This window comes from Pleurodeles waltl, chromosome 6 (genome assembly GCF_031143425.1).
Source record: "Pleurodeles waltl isolate 20211129_DDA chromosome 6, aPleWal1.hap1.20221129, whole genome shotgun sequence".
Taxonomy (NCBI): Eukaryota; Metazoa; Chordata; class Amphibia; order Caudata; family Salamandridae; genus Pleurodeles; species Pleurodeles waltl.
The window spans coordinates 1,317,949,394-1,317,973,111 of NC_090445.1; the positions used below are offsets into that span (position 1 = coordinate 1,317,949,394).

The 23,718-nt window shown below is 46.7% G+C and overlaps 1 protein-coding gene across 2 annotated transcripts in view; it reads right to left on the reverse strand.

Moving 5' to 3' along the window:
* Window positions 1–22,021, reverse strand: part of MMRN2 (multimerin 2) — a 242,478-nt gene extending 220,457 nt beyond the window's left edge. For both annotated transcript variants that reach the window (XM_069240619.1, XM_069240618.1), the window contains exon 1: window positions 21,666–22,021. In XM_069240619.1, the coding sequence (XP_069096720.1) occupies window positions 21,666–21,934 (269 nt within the window). In that variant the 5' untranslated portion in view covers window positions 21,935–22,021. The remainder of the gene's footprint in view (window positions 1–21,665) is intronic.
* Window positions 22,022–23,718: the final 1,697 nt, after the last annotated feature.

The window sequence follows — 23,718 nt, forward strand, 5'->3', positions numbered from 1 at the left end:
GGTGGGTCTGTGGAAGCATTTTGAGGTAGAAAAGAGGGACACTTTGACAGTCCTTGGGGATCCTCAGGGGCTCACCCACTCTATCTTGAAGGACTCTCTACTCACTAGATATGGTCTCACTCCACAGCAGTACACGGAGAGATTTAGGTTTTACAAAAAGGGGGATTCTCAAACTTGGTTGGAATGTTATTATTATTATTATTATTATTATTATGTTATTTTTTTATTTGTACCGCGCACAGCTGCCCCAGCAAAGGGGCGTCCCGGCGCTTTGAGAAGGTAAACACAACACAGCACTAAAAGCGGGCAAAAGAAGACAAAACACAACAGATAAGCTTAGACAAATAAAAAGGTCTTAATAGCCCGCCTAAACTGAAGGAGCTCATCAATGGCCCGGATTTGTGGAGGAAGAGAATTCCACCAACTCGCTGCCAGGACTCGAAAGGAGCGGCCCCCAATTCTGCTCAGCTTAAAGCGCGGAACCACTGCTAAGTTCTGGCCTAACGATCTAAGAGTGCGAGAGGGAACATAAGGCATCAGCAATTTCTCCATGATTTGCGGGGAAGTACCCTTTAAGATTTTAAATGCAAAACAGAGAACCTTAAATCTAATCCTCTGCTGCACAGGGAGCCAGTGGAGAGAGCGCAGAGTATTGGACACCGAACATCGCCTGGGGAGACCAGTCACCAGTCGGGCCGCAGCGTTTTGAACCCGCTGGAGCCGCCGAAATTCTGACTGGTTTATCCCCGCCAGTAGGGAGTTGGCATAGTCCAACCTAGACAGCACTGATGCTTGAACCACCAGCTGTCTTGTAGGTGCATCAAAGAATTTGAGGATAGGTCGAAGTCCTCTGATGATGCCATAGCAAGAAGCCGCCACCTTCTTGGTATGACAGATGAAACTCAGAGAAGAATCAAACCATACCCCCAAGTTTTTTATCTCTGCCGCTGGGAGGGGAGTCACACCCAACTCCGAAGGCCACCATTTATCATCCCAGAAAACCATCTGTTTACCAACCACCATATTCTCCGTCTTTTTGGTGTTTAACTGGAGACAGTTGGATTTCATCCAGTTAGCCACTTCCCGCAGACCATCACAAAACCTGGGAGCCTCCAGGTCTGAGTCCCCACTCAGTGTGACCGCCAGATGCATATCATCTGCGTAGGATACCATGGTTAGGCCCCACCGCTTGACGACCGCAGCCAACGGTCTCACATACAGATTGAAAAGGGTGGGACTCAGTGAAGACCCCTGTGGGACTCCCTGGTCTAACGGGTAGAGTGACGACTTACCGGGCGGGATCGCCACCTGGAATGACCTATCCATAAGGAAGGAACGAAACCAGTGCAAGGCGGAGCCAGAAACGCCCACCTCCTCAAGACGCCGAATCAGAATTCCGTGCGAGACCGTGTCGAAGGCGGCACTAAGATCTAATAACAACAGTGCCGCCGTCCGACCGGAATCCATCACGGAGCGCAGATGCTCGACCATCGAGAGGAGGGCCGTCTCCGTACTATGACCCTCGCGGAACCCGTTCTGGGTAGGATCAAGAATGTTAAACCTACCAAGGTGGTCTGTAAGAGTGGCATTCACATGGGCCTCTGCTATTTTCGTGGCCCAAGGAAGAAGGGAGATAGGGCGGTAGCTTTCAGGTTTAAGGGGGTCAAGGGTCGCCTTCTTCAGAATTGGCGTAACTACTGCCTGCTTCCATCTAACGGGAACCACTCCAGAAGAAAGAGACAGGTTGATCAAGGACAGTACCGGGGAGCGGCAAACCGGTGCCAGAGTCTTAAGTTGGGCGGGTTTCAACGGGTCAGCCGGAGAGCAAGACTTAATTTTGGCGCAGAGATAGTCAAACATCTCCAGAGATAAGGGGGGTAAGATGGAAAGACATTCCCCCTCACCTAAGGTGCGACCAACCTGCTCTAGCATCAGGGAACCCGTTGGGAAAGTGCGATAGATGGCTTGCACTTTTTCATGAAAGAAAGAGGCCAAACCCTCACAATGTGAATCCGAGCATATTTCCCCTGCAATTACTCTCTTCGCCATCAGGTCCTTTAATACTTTAAAAATAAGTTTCGATGGATTGGTAGAATTCTGAAACTGTTGAGCATAAAAGGAGGCACGAGTTTGACACACTGCCCTGTGATAAATCTTGATTTTAGCAAGATAACATATTTTCAGATCAGAGTCATATGACTTCCTCCATAATCTTTCGGCCTGTCTACAGACCCTCTTAAGAGATGCCAAGGAAGTGTCATACCAAGGGCTCGGCTCCTTCCGGTGACACTTAGACCAACACATAGGAATCAGAGAATCGAGGGCACCAGAAATCCACTCACAGAAGGAGTCGTATCCACAATCGACCTCAGTGAGCGGACCTAAAGGAGCCTTCTCAAGCTGATGATAAAAATCCTCCAGACTTAATTTGTTCCAGTGTCGTTTAAGAACAAATCTATCCTGAGATACAAAAGGAGAGTCAGACAGAGAGCATGCCATTTTCACCAGCATGTGGTCTGTCCAGACCAACTGAGAGGAACCAAGAACTCTGAGACCTTCTAAATTTGTGAAGAACGGGTCAAGAATATGACCACCTTTATGTGTGGGGAAGGTAATCATCTGCGAGAGCTGTAAAGCCTCAAGATCCGCCAAAAAGCTCCTAATAGTAGGTAAGGAAGGACAGTCCAAATGGAGATTAAGATCTCCCACAACATTAAAATTTGCGCATCCTAGTGCCTCTAATGTGTTGATTCCTTTTGCAGAGCACTGGATGGATGGGTGGGGGGAAGCAAGGTAACAACTTTTGAGGGGCTGTACAATTTGATTGCATGGTGGCACTTGTATAGTCTTTGTTTTCCAGAACTGCGCTAACACCTAATTGACATCAAGCTGACTGGCCCCAGGAAGCTTGCCCAGGAAGTTTACCAGTTGGAGAGCACCAAGGTACAAAAGAGTTATGGGGAGACTCCATCAGCGGTGGGCAGGGTGCCCATCAGAAGTAGTGGGAAGGGGGTAAGGGTAAACAGGGGGAGTTCTCTAAAGGGCCCCAACTTAGTTCCAAGGGTAAGGATTCCCATCACTCAGGTGAGAAGAAGCCATGGATCTCTACAGGGAAGCCAGCAGTGAGGGGTCCCTGTAATTGCTATGAATGTGATCAGGAGGATCACATGAGGTGGGATTCCTAGTGTCCCAAGCTGGCACTGGCACCCACTGGTGCACAGTCACAGGGTTTGGCCAGTGTAGTGCTTAGGGAGGAGTTGGTTCCAGGAGAAGGGTGGGAGCCAGCTGAGATGACCCTTGGCTCACCGGGGGGCAGTAAGATGGTCCAGAGGACACTCGTACCTGAGAACACGAAGAAGTACAGGCAGTGGGTGACCATCAATGGACAGAGAGTTGAGGCTCTGAGAGACACTGTGACTACTGTCAAGTGTCACCTGGTGTCTGAAGAGCAAGTGGTTCCCAATGTGTTTTACCAAGTAGTTGCTGTAGACAACTCAGAGCCCCTGTGTCAGGTGACACAGGTTCCCTTTGAATAGGGGTGTCTTGGGTTCCTTGAGGGTGGCCGTGAGTTTACCATGCCTGTTGATTGTCTGTTAGGTAACGACCTGGAGGATTCCCCTTGGAGTGAGGTGGAAAGCCTGTCACACTTGGAGATGTTGGGCCTACCTGTGTGGGCTGCATGACCACCCAGTCTATGGCAAGCAGTCAGGGTGATAGGGAGGCCCTGGAGCCTGAAAGAGTGGCCCCGGTGCCCGCCAGGAAGAGGAAGAGCAAGGGGCATGGGAAACTCACCCCAGAAGTTCCCACGGTCTGAGAGGAGGCTGAACCTGAGGGGATGCCTGGAGCCTACAGGGGAACAAGTGGCTGAACTGGGGGATGTGCCCGAGCTAACTCATTGTCAGCAGGAAGGGGGTCTCACCAGGGAGGAGTTCTGCAAGGCACAGAAGTCATGCCCTTCTCTTGAGGGTCTGCAGCAGCAGGCTATAGACCAGGCATATGGCAAGGAGTCTGGATCACACTGCATTGACTGGGAGGATGGCCTACTGCATAGTAAGCCTAAGGTTGCTGAGCCTGGGGCAGCACATGTGCTGGTAGTACCCGAGCGCTTCAGAACCTTGCTACTGGGACTGGCTCATGGTGTGCCTTTGGCAGGACATTTGGTGCAGGACAATATTTTGGGGGGCAACAGGTTCATCCTTGCCTTGGTGGACCATACCACTTGGTACCTAGAGGCCATCCCTCTGAGGTCAGTGACAGCTCCTGTGGTGGGCTGGGCACTGATGGGGATTCTTACCGGCAGGGGATCCCCAAGGAGGTGGGATCTGATGGGGGTACCAACTTCATATCTACCTATATGAGGTCTCTGTGGAAGGAGTGTGTGGTAACCTACAAGTTCACCACTCCTTACCATCCCCAAGGAAATAGGTTGGTTGAAATGTTTAACTGCATCCTGAGAGGCATGATTATGGGTCTGTCACAACCCATGAGGCTTAAGTGGGACGTCCTCTTGCCATACATTCTCTTTGCATACAGAGAGGTACCGCAGAAGGGACTTGGTTTCAGCCTCTTTGAGCTACAGTATGGGCACCCTGTGAGAGGAACTCTGAGACTGGTGAAGGAAGGCTGGGAGAAAGCTCCCGGTAGGCCCCCCACAGGACGTCTTAAGCTATGTGCTGGCCTTTAGGAACCAGACTGCCCGCTTCAGGAAACTCACTCAGGCAAACCTAGAAGCCAGCCAGGAGCATATGAAACAGTGGTACAACCAGAATGCCACTCTGGTTCAGTTTCAGCCTGGCCAAAAAGTGTGGGTTATGGTCCCAGTGGAGCCCCGTTGTCTCCAGGACAAGTGGACTGGAACTTTTGAAGTGGTAGAGCCAAGAGTAATGTCACCTATCTGGTGAACTTGCAGACTCCCAGGAACCCTTTGAGGGTCCTACATGTTAACCGCTTCAAAAGACATTTTGAGAGGTGTGAAATGACTATGCTCTTGGCAACAGATGATGGGACGGAGGTGGAGAGTGAACCTCTACCGTACCTCCTGTCTGCCCAAGACAAAGATGCGTCTCTGGAGAGTGTGAACCTCTCCCCAACACTGACTCCCCTAGAATAGCAGAGGGACTGTCACCTGTTGCTGGGACAGTTTGCCTCTCTGTTTTCCTTGACCCCAGGGGTCACTCATTTGTGTACACATGATGTGGACACTGGGGACAGTCCGTCTATGAAGCATAAGAGTTACAGGGTGACTGACAAGGTTAGAGCCAGTATCAAGGATTAGGTTTCCAAGATTCAAGCATCAGGGGTGATAGAGTTCTCCAGCAGTTGTTGGTCCAGCCCAGTGGTCTTGGTTCCAAAGGCTGCTGCTTCTGGTGCTACTCATGAACTTGGGTTTTGCGTGGACTACCGTGGACTCAACGCTGTCACTAAGACTGATGCGCACCCCATCCCCTGAGCTGATGAGCTCATAGCTCCTCTAGAAGCTGCCAAGTTCCTCTGTACGTTTGACTTAATGCCTGGGTACTGGCAGATTGCCTTGACTGAGGGGGGCCAAAGAGAGGTCAGCATTTTCAACACCAGAGGGGCACTACCAGTTCTGGGTTATGCCCTTTGGGTTGAAAAATTCCCCTGCCACCTTTCAGAGGTTTGTCAACTAGGTTTTGGCTGAGCTGGAGGATTGTAGAGCCGCCAACCTGAATGACACTGCAGTGTTCAGCTTCTGCTGGGAGGAACACCTGCAGCACCTCTGTGAAGTGTTGTAGGCCCTGCAGAAGGCAGGCCACATTGTTAAGGCTAGTAAGTGCCAAATAGGTCAGGGATCTGTGGTTTGGGACTCCAGGTGGGGACCGGCCAGGTGGTCCCCCTACAATTCAAAATTGATGCCATTCTGGCTTGGGAACCCCCAAAAACCCAGACAGAGGTGACAGCCTTCTTAGGTCTCACCAATTACTACAAGAGGTTTGTCAAGGGGTATGGCTTCCTTGTTGCCCCCTTGACAGAGCTGATTTCCAGGAAGCAGCCCAAGACAGTGATCAAGACTGAGGCTTGTCAGATTGATTTGGATGCCCTGAAGGCAGCCATGTACACGGCACCCATGCTGAAGGCACCCGACTTCTTCAAGGAATTTGTTGTGCAGACTGATGCTCCAGAGCATGCTGTGGGGGCATTTCTAGTGCAACTAAACAAAGAGGATCTGGACCTGGGCCTGTAGCCTTTATTAGTAGGAGGTTACTCCCCAGGGAACAGAAGTGGAGCGCAATTGAGAGAGAAGCTTTTGCTGTGGTCTGGGCACTCAAGAAGCTACATGTTTGGGACTCACTTCTGGGTTCGGACAGACCACAGGCCCCTAAGATGGTTAATACAGGTGAGGGGTGAGAACCCAAAACTGTTGAGGTGGTCCATCTTTCTACAGGGAATGTAATTTACGGTGGAACACTGCCCTGGTAGAGAATGCGCCAATTCTGATGGTCTGTCCAGATTCTTCTGCTTAATGATGAGAACTCCCATGAGGTTGGGTAGTTCTCACCACTTTCAGCTGGGGGGAGACACGTGTTAGACCTGGCAACCTTGATGTGGTTTTCCCTGTCTTTTTGCCTCTGCTTCCTTTATTTTTGACTGTGTGATGATCTTTGTTTTTGTGGATTTTTGGTACTCTGGGCACTTTACCACTGCTGACTAGTGCTAAAGTGCAAGTGCTTCCTGTAAAAACTGTGATTATGATTGGTTATCCCTGATAAACCTATTTGATTTACTAGTAAGTCCCTAGTAAAGTGCACTAGAGGTGCCTAGGGCCTGTAAATCAAATGCTAATAGTGGGCCTGCAGCACTGATTGTGCCACCCACATTAGTAGCTCTGTGAACATGTCTCAGACTTGCCACTGCAGTGTCTGAGTGTGCAGTCTTGCACTGCCAATTCGACCTGGCAAGTGTACCCACTTGCCAGGTCCAAAACTTCCCTTTTACTACAGGTATGTCTACCCTAAGGTCGGCCGTAGGTAGCCCCATGGGCAGGGTGCCATGTATTTAAGAGGTAGGACATATACTGGTGTGCTTTATATGTCCTGATAGTGAAATGCTGCCAAATTCGTTTTTCACTATTGCATGGCCTATCTCCCATAGTTTAACCTTGGGACTGCCTTTAAATATCTTTTAAGTGCAGTTCTCATTGGGAGCAGATAGAGATATGGAGTTTTGGGTCTCTGAACTCACAATTTTAATATACATCTTTTGGTAGAGTTGGTTTTTAGATTGTCTGTTTGAAAATGCCACTTTTAGAAAGTGGGCATTTTCTTGCTTAACCAATCTGTGCATCTGCCTACCCGTGAAATCCACGTCTGGGCCAGACTGACAGTTGGGCTGTTTGTGAATTTCCTCTAGACAGTAACACAAAAGGAGCTAAGTTGTGTCCTGCATATCCTGATAAGCCTTCCTGGGCTAGAGTGTGGAGGGAGGAGCTGACACCTACACCTGAAAGGGCAGTGCCTGTCCTCACACATTTACATTCTCCAACCCCCTTGAGTGTGTCTGGGGCCAGGCTTGGGCAAGGAAGGATCTTGTAAACAGCAGCGACTTTACTTTGAAGTTCACCTACTTCAAAGGCAGAAATGAGTATAAGTAGTGGATCAAAACCCAAGATTTTTAGAACACATCTTGATCAAGTGGAACCTCTGCCAAGGAGAAGAGATGAAGAGCTGGAGGAGGAGTACTGCCCCTTTGCTATGTGTGCTTTGCTGGGCTGGCCTGCAGTTGCTGCTTCTGCCCTAAAGAGAACAAAGACTGGGTTTTTTCTGTGTATCCTGCTTGTGAAGTTTCTCGAAGGGCTTAGACTGAGCTCACCTCCTGTTAAGACATCAAAGACTTCACCTAACAGTCTCTGGAATCATTTGTTGAGGACTCTAACTTGCCAGACGGTGGCTATTTCAGTTTATGGGCCACTGGGAGAGAAAGCTGGCCTAAAAACAAGAATAACCAGGTGCACCGACTCTGGACGACTCATGGACTGACGTCACTGCCCGACTCCACGACAGCACCTGCACCCAAAGCAGTGGTCCCATCTGGAGTGTGACGACTGCTACTGACACCACAGTCCCGATGCCACCGCAGCTCTGCTGACGTCCCGCACCTTTGTGAGTCCTGAGTGCCGTGCCACTGATGTCCATGCCACCCAACTCCAATGAGACACCTGTAGCCCCGTGGCATGACAGTGACCCCGTGAGGTTGCCCATGCTTATTGACCTGCCGAATTCATCGATCCCGCCGGATCATCAGGAACTGACGCCTCGCACTGACACCGCATCACCTGCCCTGCTCTGCAGTAAGGAACCCACGCTGTACTGGATCCAGCGATACCTCATCTCCCTGACTCAGTGCATCAGCTTGTTTCCTTGGTACCAAAGGTACTGTACCTAGGGGTCCGTGCAACTTTCTGACCTGTGCCACCTTCCTCGCAATTATCCTTGGATTGTTGGGACTGACTCCATCAATGACGTTGTGATGGCCCAAGTTGGAGCTGTTTGTGTTTCTAAGCGCTATAGTGAACTTTAATCCTTGAAAATTTGTATCTTTGCTTGTGTATGTTGGATTTTTTGTTGTTCTGGTCTTGTTTTACCCAGATAAATATTGGCTATTTTTCTTAACTGGTGTTGAGTGCTTTTGTGGTCTTTTCACTGCGTTACTGTGTGTGTTTGTACAAATACTTCACACATTGCCTCAGAAATAAGCCTAACAGCTTGTGCCAAGCTACCAAGGGGAAGAGCAGGGATTACCTGAGCTATGTATTTCCCTTTCCCTGACTAGAGTGAGGGTCCCTACTTGAACAGGGTGTAAACTGACTGCCAACTCCAGACCCCATTTCTAACACACCCCACTCTTGTTAGGGCAATCTAACAAAATCTTTTGTTGATTTTATGTCGTAAGTATATCTAGCTTATGTGAAGTAGAGCCTGTTATCATTCTTTTTCCCCTCCCTGCCACTCTCTTGCGCTTTGGTTCTACATTTTTATCTTTCTTTCTGTCTCCATTGTTTTATTGTCTTGTTTTTTTCCTTGATCCATCCTTCCTTCCTCCCTGCCTTCCTTCCTTCCTGATTCTCTCTTGGTTGTCATGCCCTCAGGTTTTGGAACCAAAATACTGGTTTCTAGATTATAGTCAGCATGGATGGAGACAAGCTCCCACAGAAGTAAAAGAATGTGTGTTATCCAGGGAAGTCATAATAAAGTATTAGTTTAGCCCACACACCAAACCCAGAACTTATAGACATCCGCATGCAGAGGGCATGACAACTGGTAGTGAAGGGTGAAGAAGGAGACGTACGAAAACTCAAAAATGCTTTGAGTACAGACTTTAACTCTACAACAAACACAGACCAGGAATACCATGATTTGCATGCTAGGAGCAAATACTAAACAGAATGTGTTGCAAAGTTCTAAAACAGCATTTGTTGCAAGCCTAGAAAACCTGGAACAACATTGTTCTGTCAATACATTGTCAACCAAGTGCGCAATGCCACTTCAGATTATTGAGGAAAACCTGTCAACAACCATGCAATGTAAGGTTCTCAAAAAACACTCTCATTAGAGGAAATCCTAAAGGGGAAGGGGACAGTGTGCTGGCAAAAGGCAATAAAATAAAACCTCAATGCAAGAGATAAGACAAGACACAAAAGGATGTCTGACACAGAATTGGGGAAGCCTAAAATCACTCAGAGAAGAAGAGAGGAGTGAGGACAAAGGAAGATCTCAAGAGAGCAAAGATTAGACAGCTGAGACATCACAACCAAAGACATGGCACACAATGTTATAGTTCAGAAAACACGCTGGAAGCACATAGCCAAGCACTTTTTTGGTTTCCAAAGACCATGCCAATCCAATCACAGAAACACCAAGGAGCTATGTGACAAATGGCTTGCAACGGCTCACAGAAAGATTTGAGAAGCTGTCCCGCTGTGTTACAACCCATGAAAGAGGCACACACTGGAGGTCACATGCGAAACCACAGTAAATCTGTCTGTGCAAACACACTTGGAAATAACAGCACAAATGTGCATGAAAAAGACAACCAAAAGGTGCGGAGACCTGACAGGCAGCAGACAGTCGTATAAGGGAGGAGTGAAGACAAGACATAAATGATCCAAAGGGACAAAGAAACAAATTATCGTTAATTAATTCAATAGAGTTTAGCATTCTGGCACAAGAAAGAACATGAATCTCTCAGAGCAAAGCATGATTTCCTAGTTCCAAGCACCATCCCAGGTGGAAACTCATCTGAGAATAGTCAATGGGTGACACTTAGAAAAACACCTAAAAACTCGAGTAGCAGCTCATCACAGACAGATGAATCAATGAAGCAATGAAAACAACAATCTCACTAGAGTCAAGAGAACTTTCTCAGAGGAAACCACCTGAAGACACAGAAAACCATTTGACAACCTGCAATATTCAGACAGCATCACATCGCCTTCCATTAGATCAGCTTAATCAAAAGTCACAACTATGCCAAGAAAACATCTCTACAGACAGCCACCAAAATGCAAATTGAAGTTAGAGGACCTCTTCGATTCTGAGAGCAGTGTACCATGCTCCATTAACCAGCCAGCGAGACAACAAAACATGCCACGCCACATACAGCCACACAAATGTGAATATCACACCATCACCAGCAACAGGAACGGCTTGACTGGCTCAACAAACTCTGAGTTTGCAGGACTAGATGCATGGACAGACACTGTTGACTCCTCAGGTGGGGGCAGGGAATACTGTGTTATAGTTCTCTAAGAGTGGGGAGATGTCATGTCAGAGATGCCATTTTCCTCTATGGAGGGGTAGAAGTCATGTTGTATGAACTCTATAACCTTACATGAAAGAGTTCTCTGAGGTACAAAGCCAGGACACCAAACACCAATTCCTGCCCCTGGAAGTGGACAGGAAGTGTAGGGAGGAGCACTCCATTTCAGACCAGGATAGGACAGGGACAGCATGGATGGAGACAAGTTCCCGCAGAAATGTAGCAACAAATATGGTAGTATTTCCAGGCAAAATAAAGTATGAATTTAACCCACATAATGGCTTCCAAGTCTTCTATTTCTTCCTGCACATAAAACATATTAACAGTGCACAGGGCATAACAAGAGTCTAGCAATGTATTACTCATTTTGAACATCAATAAAGGGGAAGACATGGCCATATGTTCATAAATTGGCTACCGGGACACCACGTACTGGCCTCGTGGGAATTGCGTGCATTCGGTGTTGAGAAAGGCACTAAGGGCCAGATGTAGCAAAGGGTTTTACCCATTCTATGTCTATGGGAAAATGTGTTTGTACATATGGCCCCATGCTTATATAGGGTCAGATAGAATTTGTGGGCTTATCATGTGTGGAGAAACTGAGCTCTCCGGTATGACCAATGAGAAAAAAGTGCACTACTAGCAAGTGTTGAGGTTATTAAACCACTGATCGGTTGTGCTGTGAAAGAAATACATTTATTGCTGATTGTGTGAAAACTGTGAGATAAATCTGAGTGTAAATGGGTCCACAAGGGCTGCACTGTGAATGAACGGACAACTGGAACGAAGGCTGGCTAGCGACTGTTGTTGGAATGGCAGAATAGGAGTCCAGGAGTTCTGAACAGGCAGCTGTGCTGTTAAGGAGAGCCAATGATCTTGCGAAGCCTGAGGGTCACATGTAAGTGGAAGATGATGTCAGAGCTTTTCTGAAGATGTCAGAGGATGTCAGATTGCGGGACAATAAAAAAGTGCATCCCTTCAGGGACTCTAAACCAGTTTCTGGCAGGGATGCCTTTCAAAAGTTTACACAGTTATAGCAGCTGCCTTGTCACATTTACTGTGCATTCAAAGAAAGAGATAAAATAAAAGGTGTGGTCTTCTGAGGGTGCTTGTCTACTTTTCTTTCTTTGACTTCAAAGTGAGAGGATGTAAGGGACAATCTTGCTGGCTATTGGGGGAAGGAAAGAGTTTTTTTTCTAGCACATGGCAACATTTAAATGAACTGCGTAAGTATTTCAGAATATATCAGAATCAGGAACACATATTAAGCACAGATTTTCTTATTTCTGAAGTGTGTTGGAAACAAATCCTTTAATATGATAAAAAAAGCAACATATTTCTGTTTGTGCATGGTATAGTTTTATTAGTAAAACTGTATGGCTGTGCAAATGTAATGGTCATTTCAATTGAAAATGTTTAGTATGTAATGGCAATGCACTACAATACCATGTATACTCTGCTCTACATCACTCCACTCTACTCTGCATCACTCCACACACCTGCACTAACTCTGCACCACTCCATTTACACCACTCCATGGTGCTGCACTCTGCACCACTTCTCTCTATGCCACTGCACACTATGCCACTTCACGCTACGCCTCTCTATTTTACTCTACCATGTACCATTCTAAACTATGCCAATGCACTCTTCACCACGCTACACCACTGCACTGTTTGCCACTGTACTCTACACCACTCCAGTCTAGGTCACACCAAACTACTCCACTCCTTGCCACTCTGCAACACTGCACTCTATGTCACTGCACTCTATGCCAATACACTCTACATTTTATTGAGACTTAACTCTATGCAACTCCATTGTATGCCAATCCACTACACGCCACTCAAATCTACTCTGCCCCACTGCACTCTATGCCACTGCACTCTACACCTTTACACACTATGTCACTCTAAGTTACTGCACTCTACCCTGCACCACTCCACTCTATTCCACTTCACTCTCCTCTAAAGCATTCTCCTCTATGCAAATGCACTCTAAGCCACTCTATTCCACTCTGCCCCACATCACGCTATGTCACTGCATTCTACAACACTCTACTCATAACCACTACATTTTACTCCAATGCACTCTACACATCTGCACTCACTGCACTCTATGCCACTGCACTCTACTCTGAATCACTGTACTCTATGCCACTGAACTCCATGCCACTCTACTCTGCACTACTCCACTCTGCACTCCGTAGCACTATACTTAATTCTGCACCACTCTATGCTATTCTACTCAACTCTACTCTGCACCACATCCATCTACATCACCCAGCTCTATGCCACTCCATTCTGTACCACTTCATACCACTATACTCTATGGCAGTGCACTCTATGCCACTCTAGTCTGTGTCACTTTACAGTGTGCCACTCTACTCTGCACTATTACACTCTGCACCATTACACTCAGCACACATGCACTCTACTATGCACCACTGTAATCTACGCCACTGCATTTTATGACCCTGCACCGTATGCCACTGAATGCAAAGTTGCTGCACTCAATGCCACTGCACTCTCTGCCACTATACTCGGCAGTACTCTTCAACAAAGCACTCTAGACTGGTCCACTCTACTATATGCCACTCCAGTGTACTACACTCTATGCGACTCCACACTATGCCACTCCAATACACAACACTCCCTGCCATTGTACTCTACAACATTCTACTCCACTCTTTGCCATTCCCCTCTACGACACTCCACCTTTAGCCATGCTGAACAGTGGCCACAATGCTATACAACATGGCTAATACACATTGGCAAAGCCGATAGCTCTTGCATAGGTGAGACCTATTGGCTTTTCAGACACTTGTTAGTGATAGATATTTCAGCACAACAAACAGAAGCATCATTAACAATCACAGCATTTATATTTGCAGTCAGCTCCATTTCCTGCCAGAAGGTCCAGGACTACAATCAATCCCCACACATCCCACCTCTTTAGGAAACATCAGCATACACAGCAAACCCACACAAGAATACGGGCAGAAATTTCCCATAGTGTGGAAGTGCTGGTGTGCCTTTTCCTGTGCAGCGGCAATGTCTCATCATTTTTTGTCACCGCTGGAGCTTATGTATAAAATAAACATGTCTGCATGGGACAAACAGTGCTTAATATGTGCATGTAGTTGACACATTCTTTGAGACCAGCAGAACTTATTTTTTATCATCAGCCTTAGGTCAAGAGCAAGAGACTGAAAGGTAGAAAAGGGCAAAGGAAGAGCAGTTGAAGGTAGGACAACAGCCACAGGATACAACTGAAAACATTTATATTACGCTTTTTTCTAGGTCTTGCCTAAAGATGTGAAAGGCTCTTGTGGCCCATATCAGAAACGTACAGTGGGCATACACATACACAGTGCTTATCATTTGCTGTCTTTATTGTCACTCTCATTTGCTTACTTCTTATTTGCTTACTTGCCTTCCTCTTCTTCTTTGTCCCTCATCTGTAGCATATCGTCTTTACCATCCGTTTGATTGGCTGTCCTGTATCCTTCCACAACTAACATATTAGGAACTTCTCCATGAGAATGTATGTGTTTTATTTCTCTTTCCTGTGAGCTACTCCCCCTCGGAAATGCTCAGCTGTCTCTGTTGATTCGCCCTTCAACTGCCCCGTGTTGCACCCCTCCCCCTTGTGGTACAGCAAATGCTTTTGTTTTCATTTTTTAGGGTTGAGCCTGCGATTGCATGCGCTAGTGCATGCGTCTCTCTTGCAAGACTCTGTTGTGTACAGTAAAGGGCTTTGAGCACACCTGTCTGTGAGCATTTGTTGGTTTGAATGACACTCTTTTTCTATAGCAACACAACTCATTGGGAGCAGGGTTAAGACTGATTTGCATCTAGTTGGGTCCGAACTGGGGTGACCTGGCAAGCAAATTAACTACGGATTAAACACAGATCTGTGGCTGGGGTGAGTGTTTGAAAAGTATCAGCACTCCGTCCATCTTTTTATTTTGTGATATTGCCTTGGACTCTTTTTTGTATAGCCTCGTAAATCATTAATGCAGGACTGGCAACATTTCTGTTCCTCACTGTGGAGCACGGAACAAGCACTGGTTGATTCAACTTAATCAGTGGCTGTCTGCTGCTACCGAAGTACTCGGGGTACTATTTGGTTCTTTCTGACTTCTAGTGCTGTGCAAACAGAAGGCTTGTGACTGGCAAAGATGTGCCCAGCAGGACAAACAAAATTGTAAAGCTTTATTTTTATAGCTAACTTTCTTTTATTTTGCCAAGTTGTCTTTTTTCACTTTCCCTCATGTTTTTCCTCGTGGGCGCTCTTCTCAAAAGATAATGATTATCTTGTATGAAATATTGTAAAGCAACATTGTTTGTTTATTAAGTGTAATTTCTGAAATGATGCTTTGACACACAATCCTGCAGTGGACCCCAATCCATCCCACTCCAATCTGCCCCACTCCAATCCAACCCAATCCAATCCACCCCACTTCAATCCAAACCACTCACCCGAATTCAATCTACTCCAATCCACCCAACTCCAATCCTCCCAAACCACCCCAATCTAATCTGCCCTACTCCTATTCACCCACTCTAATCCAAAACAATCTGCACCACTCCAAAACAATCTACTCCACTCCATTCCAAAACAATCGGCTCCACACCAATCTGCCCTATTCCATTCCAAAACAATATGCCCCACCCCAATCTAAACGAATATTCCCCACACCCATCTACCCTAAACTGATCCAAAACAATCTGCCCCAATCCAAAACAGTCAGCCCCACTGTAATATGCTGCACTCCAATCCAAAACAATCTTCTCCACTCCCTTCTGCCCCTCTGCAATCCAAAACAATATGCCCCACTTCATTCAAAAACAACAGGTCCCACTCCAGTCCACTTCATTCCAATCTACCCCCTTTTAATCCAAAACAATCTGCCCCACTCCAACCTGCCCACTCCCTTCTGCCCTACTTCAATCCAAAACAATCTGTCCCACTCAAATCTGCCCACTCCAATCCAAACAAATCTGCCCCTCTCCAGTCTCCCCCACTCCGATCCAAAACAATCTGTCCCAGTCCAATCTGCCACACTCCAATCCAAAACAATATGTCACACTCTAATCCAATCCACTTTACCCCAATCCACCACACTGCATCCAAAATTCACCCCACTCCAACCCACCACACTTCTATCCAATCCACCCCACTCCCATACAATCTACCACACACCAACCTAATCTATCCCACTCCACTCCAATCCACCCCACTCCAACCCCCTCAATACAATCTGCCCCACTCCAATCCAAAACAACCAGCCCCACTCCAGTCTGCCCCACTCCAATCTGCCCCACTTTAATCCAAAATAACCTGCCCCACTCCAATCTAAAACAATCTCCTCCACTCCAATCCATTCCTCCTCACCCAATCCAATCCACCCAAATCCAGACCAGTCCAATCTACCCCACTCCAATCCAATACACCTCACACCAATCCATTCCACTCCAGTCCATACCAGCCCAATCCACTTCAGTTCAATCCACCCACTTTAGACCAATCCATCCCCACTCCAATCCAGCCCACCTTAGCCCAATCCACCCCACTCCAATCTAACCCTCTCCTCCTATCCAACCCAATCCACTCCACTCCAATCCAATCCAGCCCATTTCAATCAAGTCCACCTCTACCCAATGTACCTCACTCCAATCCAATCCAATCACACCATCCCAGTCCACCTCACTTCAATAAAATCCACTTTAGTCCTAGTCCACCCACTTCAGTCCAATCCAGTCCACTTTAATCCACCCTACTCCAGTCCAATACAGCCCACTCCAAACCACCTTAATCTACTCCACTTCAATCCAGTCCACCTCTCTCCAATCAAATCACCCCACATTAAATCCACTCCACTCCACACCAATCCAATCCATCCCACACCAAACCAATCTGCCTCAATCCAAACCAATCAAACCCACTCTAATCCAATTTACCCACTCCAATCCACCCCATTCCAGTCCAATCACCACAATCCACTCCACTCCAAATCACCCACCCCATTATAATCCAACCCAACCCAATCCAACCCAACCCACACCACCCTAATACAATCCACCCCACCCCTATCCAATGCACCCCAATCCAATCCACCATATTCAATTGAATCCACCTCACTCAATTGAATCCACCCCATCCAATCCACCTCACTCAATCCAATCAACCTCACTCCAATCCACTCCAGTCCACCCCAATCCAATACACCCCAATCTGATACACCCCAATCCGATCCACCCCACTCCATCCAGTCCACTCCACCCCACTCCAATCCAATTCAGCCCACCCCAATCAAATCCACCATAAACTCAACGCAAAGCAGCCCATTCAAATCCAATCATCCCACTCCAACCCACCCCGCCTGCTATCCAAACCACCCATATACAATCTACCTCCTCTAATCCACCTCACCTTAATCCACCCCACTCCATTTCAATGCACTCCACCCCACTCAATCTACCCCAATCCAACCCAGCCCACTCCACTTCAATCACCCCCACTTCAACAATCCAGCCCACTCTACCCCAGTCCACCCCACCCCATCCCACTACAATTCACCCCACTCCAATACAATCCACCCCATCCCAATCCAGTCCACTTTACCCCAACCCACCCCATCCCATCCCATCCCAGTTCAGTCCACCTGCTCCAATCCAATCCATCCACCCCACTGCACTCCAGTCCATGCCACCTCAATACAATCCACCCCACTCCAATCCACTCCAATCAAATCCAACCCAATCAATTCCACCGCACCCCACCCAAATGTAATCCACTCCATCCCACTCCAATCCATCCCACTGTAGCCACCACTCCACACCCCAATCCAATCCACCCTACCACATTTCAATCCACCCCACCACATTTCAATACACCACACTCCAATCCAATCCACCAATCTCCAGTCCACTCCACCCCACTCAAATCCATCCCACTCACTCCAATCCACCACACTTTACTCTAATCCACCCACTCTATCTCAATCCATTCCACCCCTACCCATCACAGTTCAGTCCACCCCAGTTGAATCCATCCAGCCTGAATGCACTCTAATACATCCATCCCACCTCAATCCAATCTGCCCCACTTCAATCCAATCCACCCCAGTCTAATCTAATCCAACCCAACTCCAATCCAATCCACTCCAATACAATCCAATAACCTCTCTCCAATCCTATTCACCCCACTCTAGTCCAATCCACTCCACACAAATCCGGTGAATCCAATCCACCCCACTCCAATCCAGTCCCCCCACTCCAGTCCAATGTAATCCACCCCAGTCCACTCCAATCCACCCCACCCCAGCCCTATCACTCAAATCCAAACCACCTGCTGCAATCCAATGTAATCCACCCACTCAAATCCATCTCAATCCCATCCACCTCCCCCCATTTGAATCCACCCCACTCCGATCCAACCCACTTCACACCAATTTAACCCACTCTACTCAATCCCCAATCCAATCCACCCCGCTCTATTCCAATCCGATCCACCCACTACCCCAATCCAATCAAACCCACTCCACCCTATTCCACCCTATTCCACCACACTCCACTCTACAATACTCTCTTCTACTGAACCGATGAACTTAACTTCCCTCTGTTCAAATTGACAGCATTCTTCTTCTCCTACTACACTCTATAACATTCCAACAAATTCATTCTACGACACTCTACTCCCCCACTCCACTCTGACGCTCCACTCCACTAACTTTTAGCCATGCTAAACAGCAGCTACACTGATGTACAACATGGCAAAACACTTTGCCAATAGCTCTTGCATAGGTGAGACCTTTTGGCTTTGCCAATGCTTTTTATTTGTGCAGGGCCCAGGAACTGGCATTTGCTGCCTGGCCACTGCACATTGAAAAAGACACTGTTGCGCAAAAAAGAAAAAACATTTTTTTATTTACTGATCCAAGTGCTGTCTGCCATCTTGGAATGGTGAATAACAAATAAGAGAAATTGATGCAGCCACCAATACAGACCCCATCATTGTGCTTTTTTTGTTTGCTGTTACTGCTTAGTATTACCAAAAAGCAAAACAAATATTGGCAGAAACAATTAGTGAACAAAATGAGACCTGTTGACTTTGCCACTGCTTGTTTGGACTAATATTTCTAATCTACAGACATCCTCCATCAGTGATCCTCTGTTCTTCTGCTTATCCTCGCCCTCTCAGGATGAAGTACTGTTGCTCATTTGTTTTATCTGTTTATAATGATAACTGCTGATTTTGTGGGTTTTATGTTTGATGTACAGGGCATGAATGCCTGTGGATGGTAGTGAGATATAAAAGAACATTAAACAAATTAAAAGAGAGAAGGCAGGGATGAAAAAAGATCCCACACAATTCAGATAAAGAGGCAAAAAGTGTAGGGTGGTAGAAAACAAATGTAATGAAGTGGAATCAAAACTAGGCAGACCCTGCATTCAGTAGTGCACTGGCTGAATCCAAATAAAACCTGACATTTCTGAACTTATTTTTTTTTTTTAACTCTTCAGCACCCAGAGCAGGGAAAAGCATTTCAATCGCTGATGGGGTTTGATGCACACTACAGAGAGATTTCCATAACGTGTAGACCAAAGGTAAAATCCTAATGGTAACACTCAACCTTTCATCCTTCTGTGGTCAATAACGTTATGAGCCCCATTAAGTTAAATGATAACAACTCATATTGTTCAATTGCTCAACTTAATACGTCATTTTGCTATTTATCCATCATGAATGGCCAAGACTAAATATAAAAGTAATCACAGCAATTGACTGATTATTTCAAAGTACTTGTTTATCGCACTGTAGGAGGTCTCATGGCGCTCTTCACCAATTCACCCCAGTTCTTATGCACCATAATATCCATAACTAGTCAATGCACTCTTTCAGTGAACTGGACGTTAGGGAAGAATGAACAGAGACCGCTGTCGCCTCATTTGCCTTGGGTGTTCCTGTAGAGCATGACAACGTCCTTGCATTAAGCACTGCACTTCACATTCTTGTGCTTTCTGAATTCCTGACACACCAGAATTCCCAGCCCCATGGCATGTCCAACTGGTGTTCCTTCAAAATGTTTTGATTGCTGTCGCCACCTCTCACCTTGCATCCTGCCACCTCCTGCTTTCTGGCATTCGGTTCCCCAACCATATTATTTACGTTACGGCCCATCCCCTTTATAAAAGGCCTGTAATCCCTGTTACCGGCTCTATCAGCGGTTTTTGGGGTCCAAAAGCTTGCTGCTGATCTGTCAAATTTCACATGAAGCTTTTGGCTGTTGAAAGCAGCCAAAATGTCCCGGGAAAACTGCATGGGCAAATGAGGAATTACTGGAAGAACTGGACCTGGGATTACTGCTAAAACGCACGATTCCTAAATCGATAATTTATGAGTTAACAACCAACCCGGTGTCCATTGTCCCACGCTTGCCCTTTCTCTGTAGTGCCCCCACCCTCTCATCAGTAGCTTTTCTTTCATACCATGTCCACTCAGGCTCCTCTATTCTACCTTCGGAGCTGGACAGGAAACCAAAAACATCCCTGGCAAAAATATTCAACCCTTCCCCGCTCCCTTCCTCTCTTTTAACTCTTTACATCCATACATTCTCTGCCTCCTCCTTTTTTCACCTTTCCCATTTTGCCACTTTCTGACCCTTCCTCTCTCTCACTGTACATCGTACAGTTAACATCCGGGAGCTGGAGAAAGTGCAGAAAGGTCAGCATGGGGCCCGGGACAAGGCCGACTGAGGAACCAAAAACAGACCTGGCAAAAGTGCTCAAACCATACCCATTCCCATCGTCAGCTCACGCAACCGCTCTCTTTCCATCCATCCAATATCACCTCTCTCTCTTCTCAGTCTCCGCTCACTCGCCCCCTCTGTTTAACTCTCTTTTGAAGCCCACCTGTGCCTGCTGCAATTTTTTCAAAACCGACCTGCATGGGCTCCAGCCCTTGAGGAAATGTCCGGAAGACTAAATTGCCCATTTGGCCCTGTCCGCTTGCTATGCCTCACACCATGCTCCTCTGCACTGCTCTGTCCGTCTCATATTTTCTGTAAAAGCAAAGATGTTGAGTGTCTGCAAGTCATGCATGACACCTTCACCCATTACGTATATAAAATAACATTTGTGATTGTTGAACATCCGAAAGACGCTTTCTTGCCACTAAAAGATGGCCTGCTTTTTTTTTTGTAGCCAAAACGAGTGTGCTTTCTCATGTGAATTTAAATTACTAGTGAGATTGCACGGAATATAACCAGTGCCGCTTAAGTTATGTGATTCTGATGGCGCAGCGTTTTTCGCATAGTTACGTATCTGCAGCATAATCCATCATCCGCTGCATAACTTGCAAATTTTAACAAAAAAAAAATGTTTCTAGCTCAAACGGAGCAAAAGTTGCTAAAAGTGCAGGGGACACGTATTCCTGTGCAGCGGAAGGTGCTCCGCAGAGGTTGTCTGTTCATCTTTCAGCTGTATATTGCTGTATTTGGGTGTAGAACTTCTACCAATAAGGTGAATCATTGTCCATTGTTAACGTGTAAAAATAACAAAATAAGGAACTGATTACTATCACAAAATCACATTTTGCTGCATAATTTGCATTTTTTGGCTGCATAATTAAATAAATCCTGCCGCATAATTTGGTCCTCCCTTGGCGCATAGTTCCAGGAGCTCTGGGTATAACCCTGCAAAAGGCATGTGTGCCTTATAGGCACATTGTCTTCCCTTCACTTTGCACCTGTGTGACTTTAGCACTGTTTTTGATGGGAATGTAAAAGTACTCAATATGAGCTCCACGCTTTTGAATATATAATACATTTTTATATAATATATTTTAATGAGGTCGCTGGAAGATGGGAGGTTATGACTTACCCTCTCCTTTGGTTGGATTTGTCCGCTTCAGAGTCCTCACTCTCCCTTGGGCTCGAAGAGATGGGGCTCGGCCCACGGACTCGCTGCTCTTCTGGGACAGCTTTTGTTTCCTGCGACGGGTGGCCATTGGGGTACCTCGATATGCCATGCACCTCAAGGCTGGCACTGAGCGGCGACGCCCCAGCTTTGTACCCATGCCCTTGTCGTGAAGGGCGAACCAACTCCACAGGCCCAACTGAGCAGCAAAGAAGGATGAAATACCCCAACATAGCGGTGGTCCTGCCGCACAGCCACTCGTCGACGCTTGTCCTTCAAAGGCCCTTCACTAACTGAGGGACTTTTCGCCCTTCTTCCCTGCCGAAAATGTAATATTAATTAAGACGAAGGAAAGCCGCTTTTCAGCAACAAAGAACGGAAAAAACGTCAGTCCCCTCCCAGGCAGTGTGGAAATGTGAAAGGTCAACAAACAATATGAAGTCTGTTCCTGCAGGGAAAGACCCTGCCACAAAAGGGCAGGGGTGTTTTATTCAAGGAAGCCCACGGCCCTGGCAGCCTCTTAAACTTGTCTGAGAACAGGAACTGGGCCTTATCGACGGCCTTGTCCCCAGTGAGGGAGCTACACAGGAAGGGGATGTTAGCGTAAAGGGAAAAGGCTGAAAAGAGGTTAAAACAAACCATCCGCAAAGAACGCCCATTTCGTACCAGTTATCCCACCACGAGGGAAGCGTCATAAAGAAACTTATTGGTGTAACGACGTCTTCTGGCGTAAAGAATACACCGAGATCTGGCAGAAAATGCATATCGTTCCATTAGAAAAAAGAGGCATTCCCTAAAAAAAAAATCTGTGGTTATTGAAACAACGTTTTGTAAAAAAAAAAAAAAAATACATTTCAAATCAATTTTTGATGACCAACATTCCGACCAGCTTCGAGTCCAAGCTATACTGCGCTTTGTGGAGTTGGAGAACGAGTCTACTGAATGTGTCAGGAGACCTATACTGTTTAGACAGGACTGTGATGTTTGCTGATCTGTAAACTTGTATTTCCCTACTTGGCTGAAAAGGGGGATCCCACCCAAGTTTATCTGGGGGCGGGATTGTGTTTACAATTTGAAGACGTTGGATCCATATAGGTGTGTAAAGGCCTCAAGGTGAGCCACACTATTTGAAAGGAACACACACTTTGAAACCTGAAGAAGTGTACGCATTAAAGGATGGAGTAATGATGGAGTGTGCCTAATGCTCAAAATATGATTGAAAATGTGTGCAAAAATGTGGGGATAATTGATTACAAGAGAGTGATAGTAAAGAAAAGTGGTTCCATGTTATGGTCGCCATTTTGAACATCATCCATTCATTAGCAAATCTGGGTCACTACCTTCTATGGGAACTTATTTGGCCCCTTTGAAACTTCTGGTCTGACTTTGTCCACACCACAACAGCAGTTTACATTGTTCCAAACTCAAAATCTTGTTAAGTAACTGTGAAGCAGCCTTTGTTCATGTCTTTGGGTTAGGTCTTTGCTGAGGATTTCATAGACTCGTGCCTTGCCCTAAGCGGAGAAAGGTATACCCAGACGTGGGTCCTGTGCCATTGGAACTAAGCTACACCTGACTGAAGAGCCCCAGTCAGAGCGAAACAGATCATGGGTTGCTTGTGTTCCTGTTTAGGGAGTATCTGACTGGCAGTTCGAGCTTGACTGTTCCTAATAGAGAATGAGCAAGACTGATTTGTATATGGCTGGGTCCAAACTGAGGTGACAGGGTGGGCAAAAGAAGAATGGGTTGGAATGTTACCCTGGCCAATTGCCAGTGGTCAGACTTATTTTAAGCATTCCTCCCATCACCTTTTGTGAGTCTGATGTACCACTATAAGTGGCCAAGGGAATGCCCAGATGTGGGTTCCATGCTCACTGTGCCACAGTAACTAAACTACACCCAACTAAAAAGCCCAATCAGGGCAAAGCTGGCCTTGGGTTGCTTGTGTGCCAACTCAGGGAGGACTTGGCTTAGCATTTGGGGTTGGACTGTTCCTACTGGAGCAGGGTTGAGACTG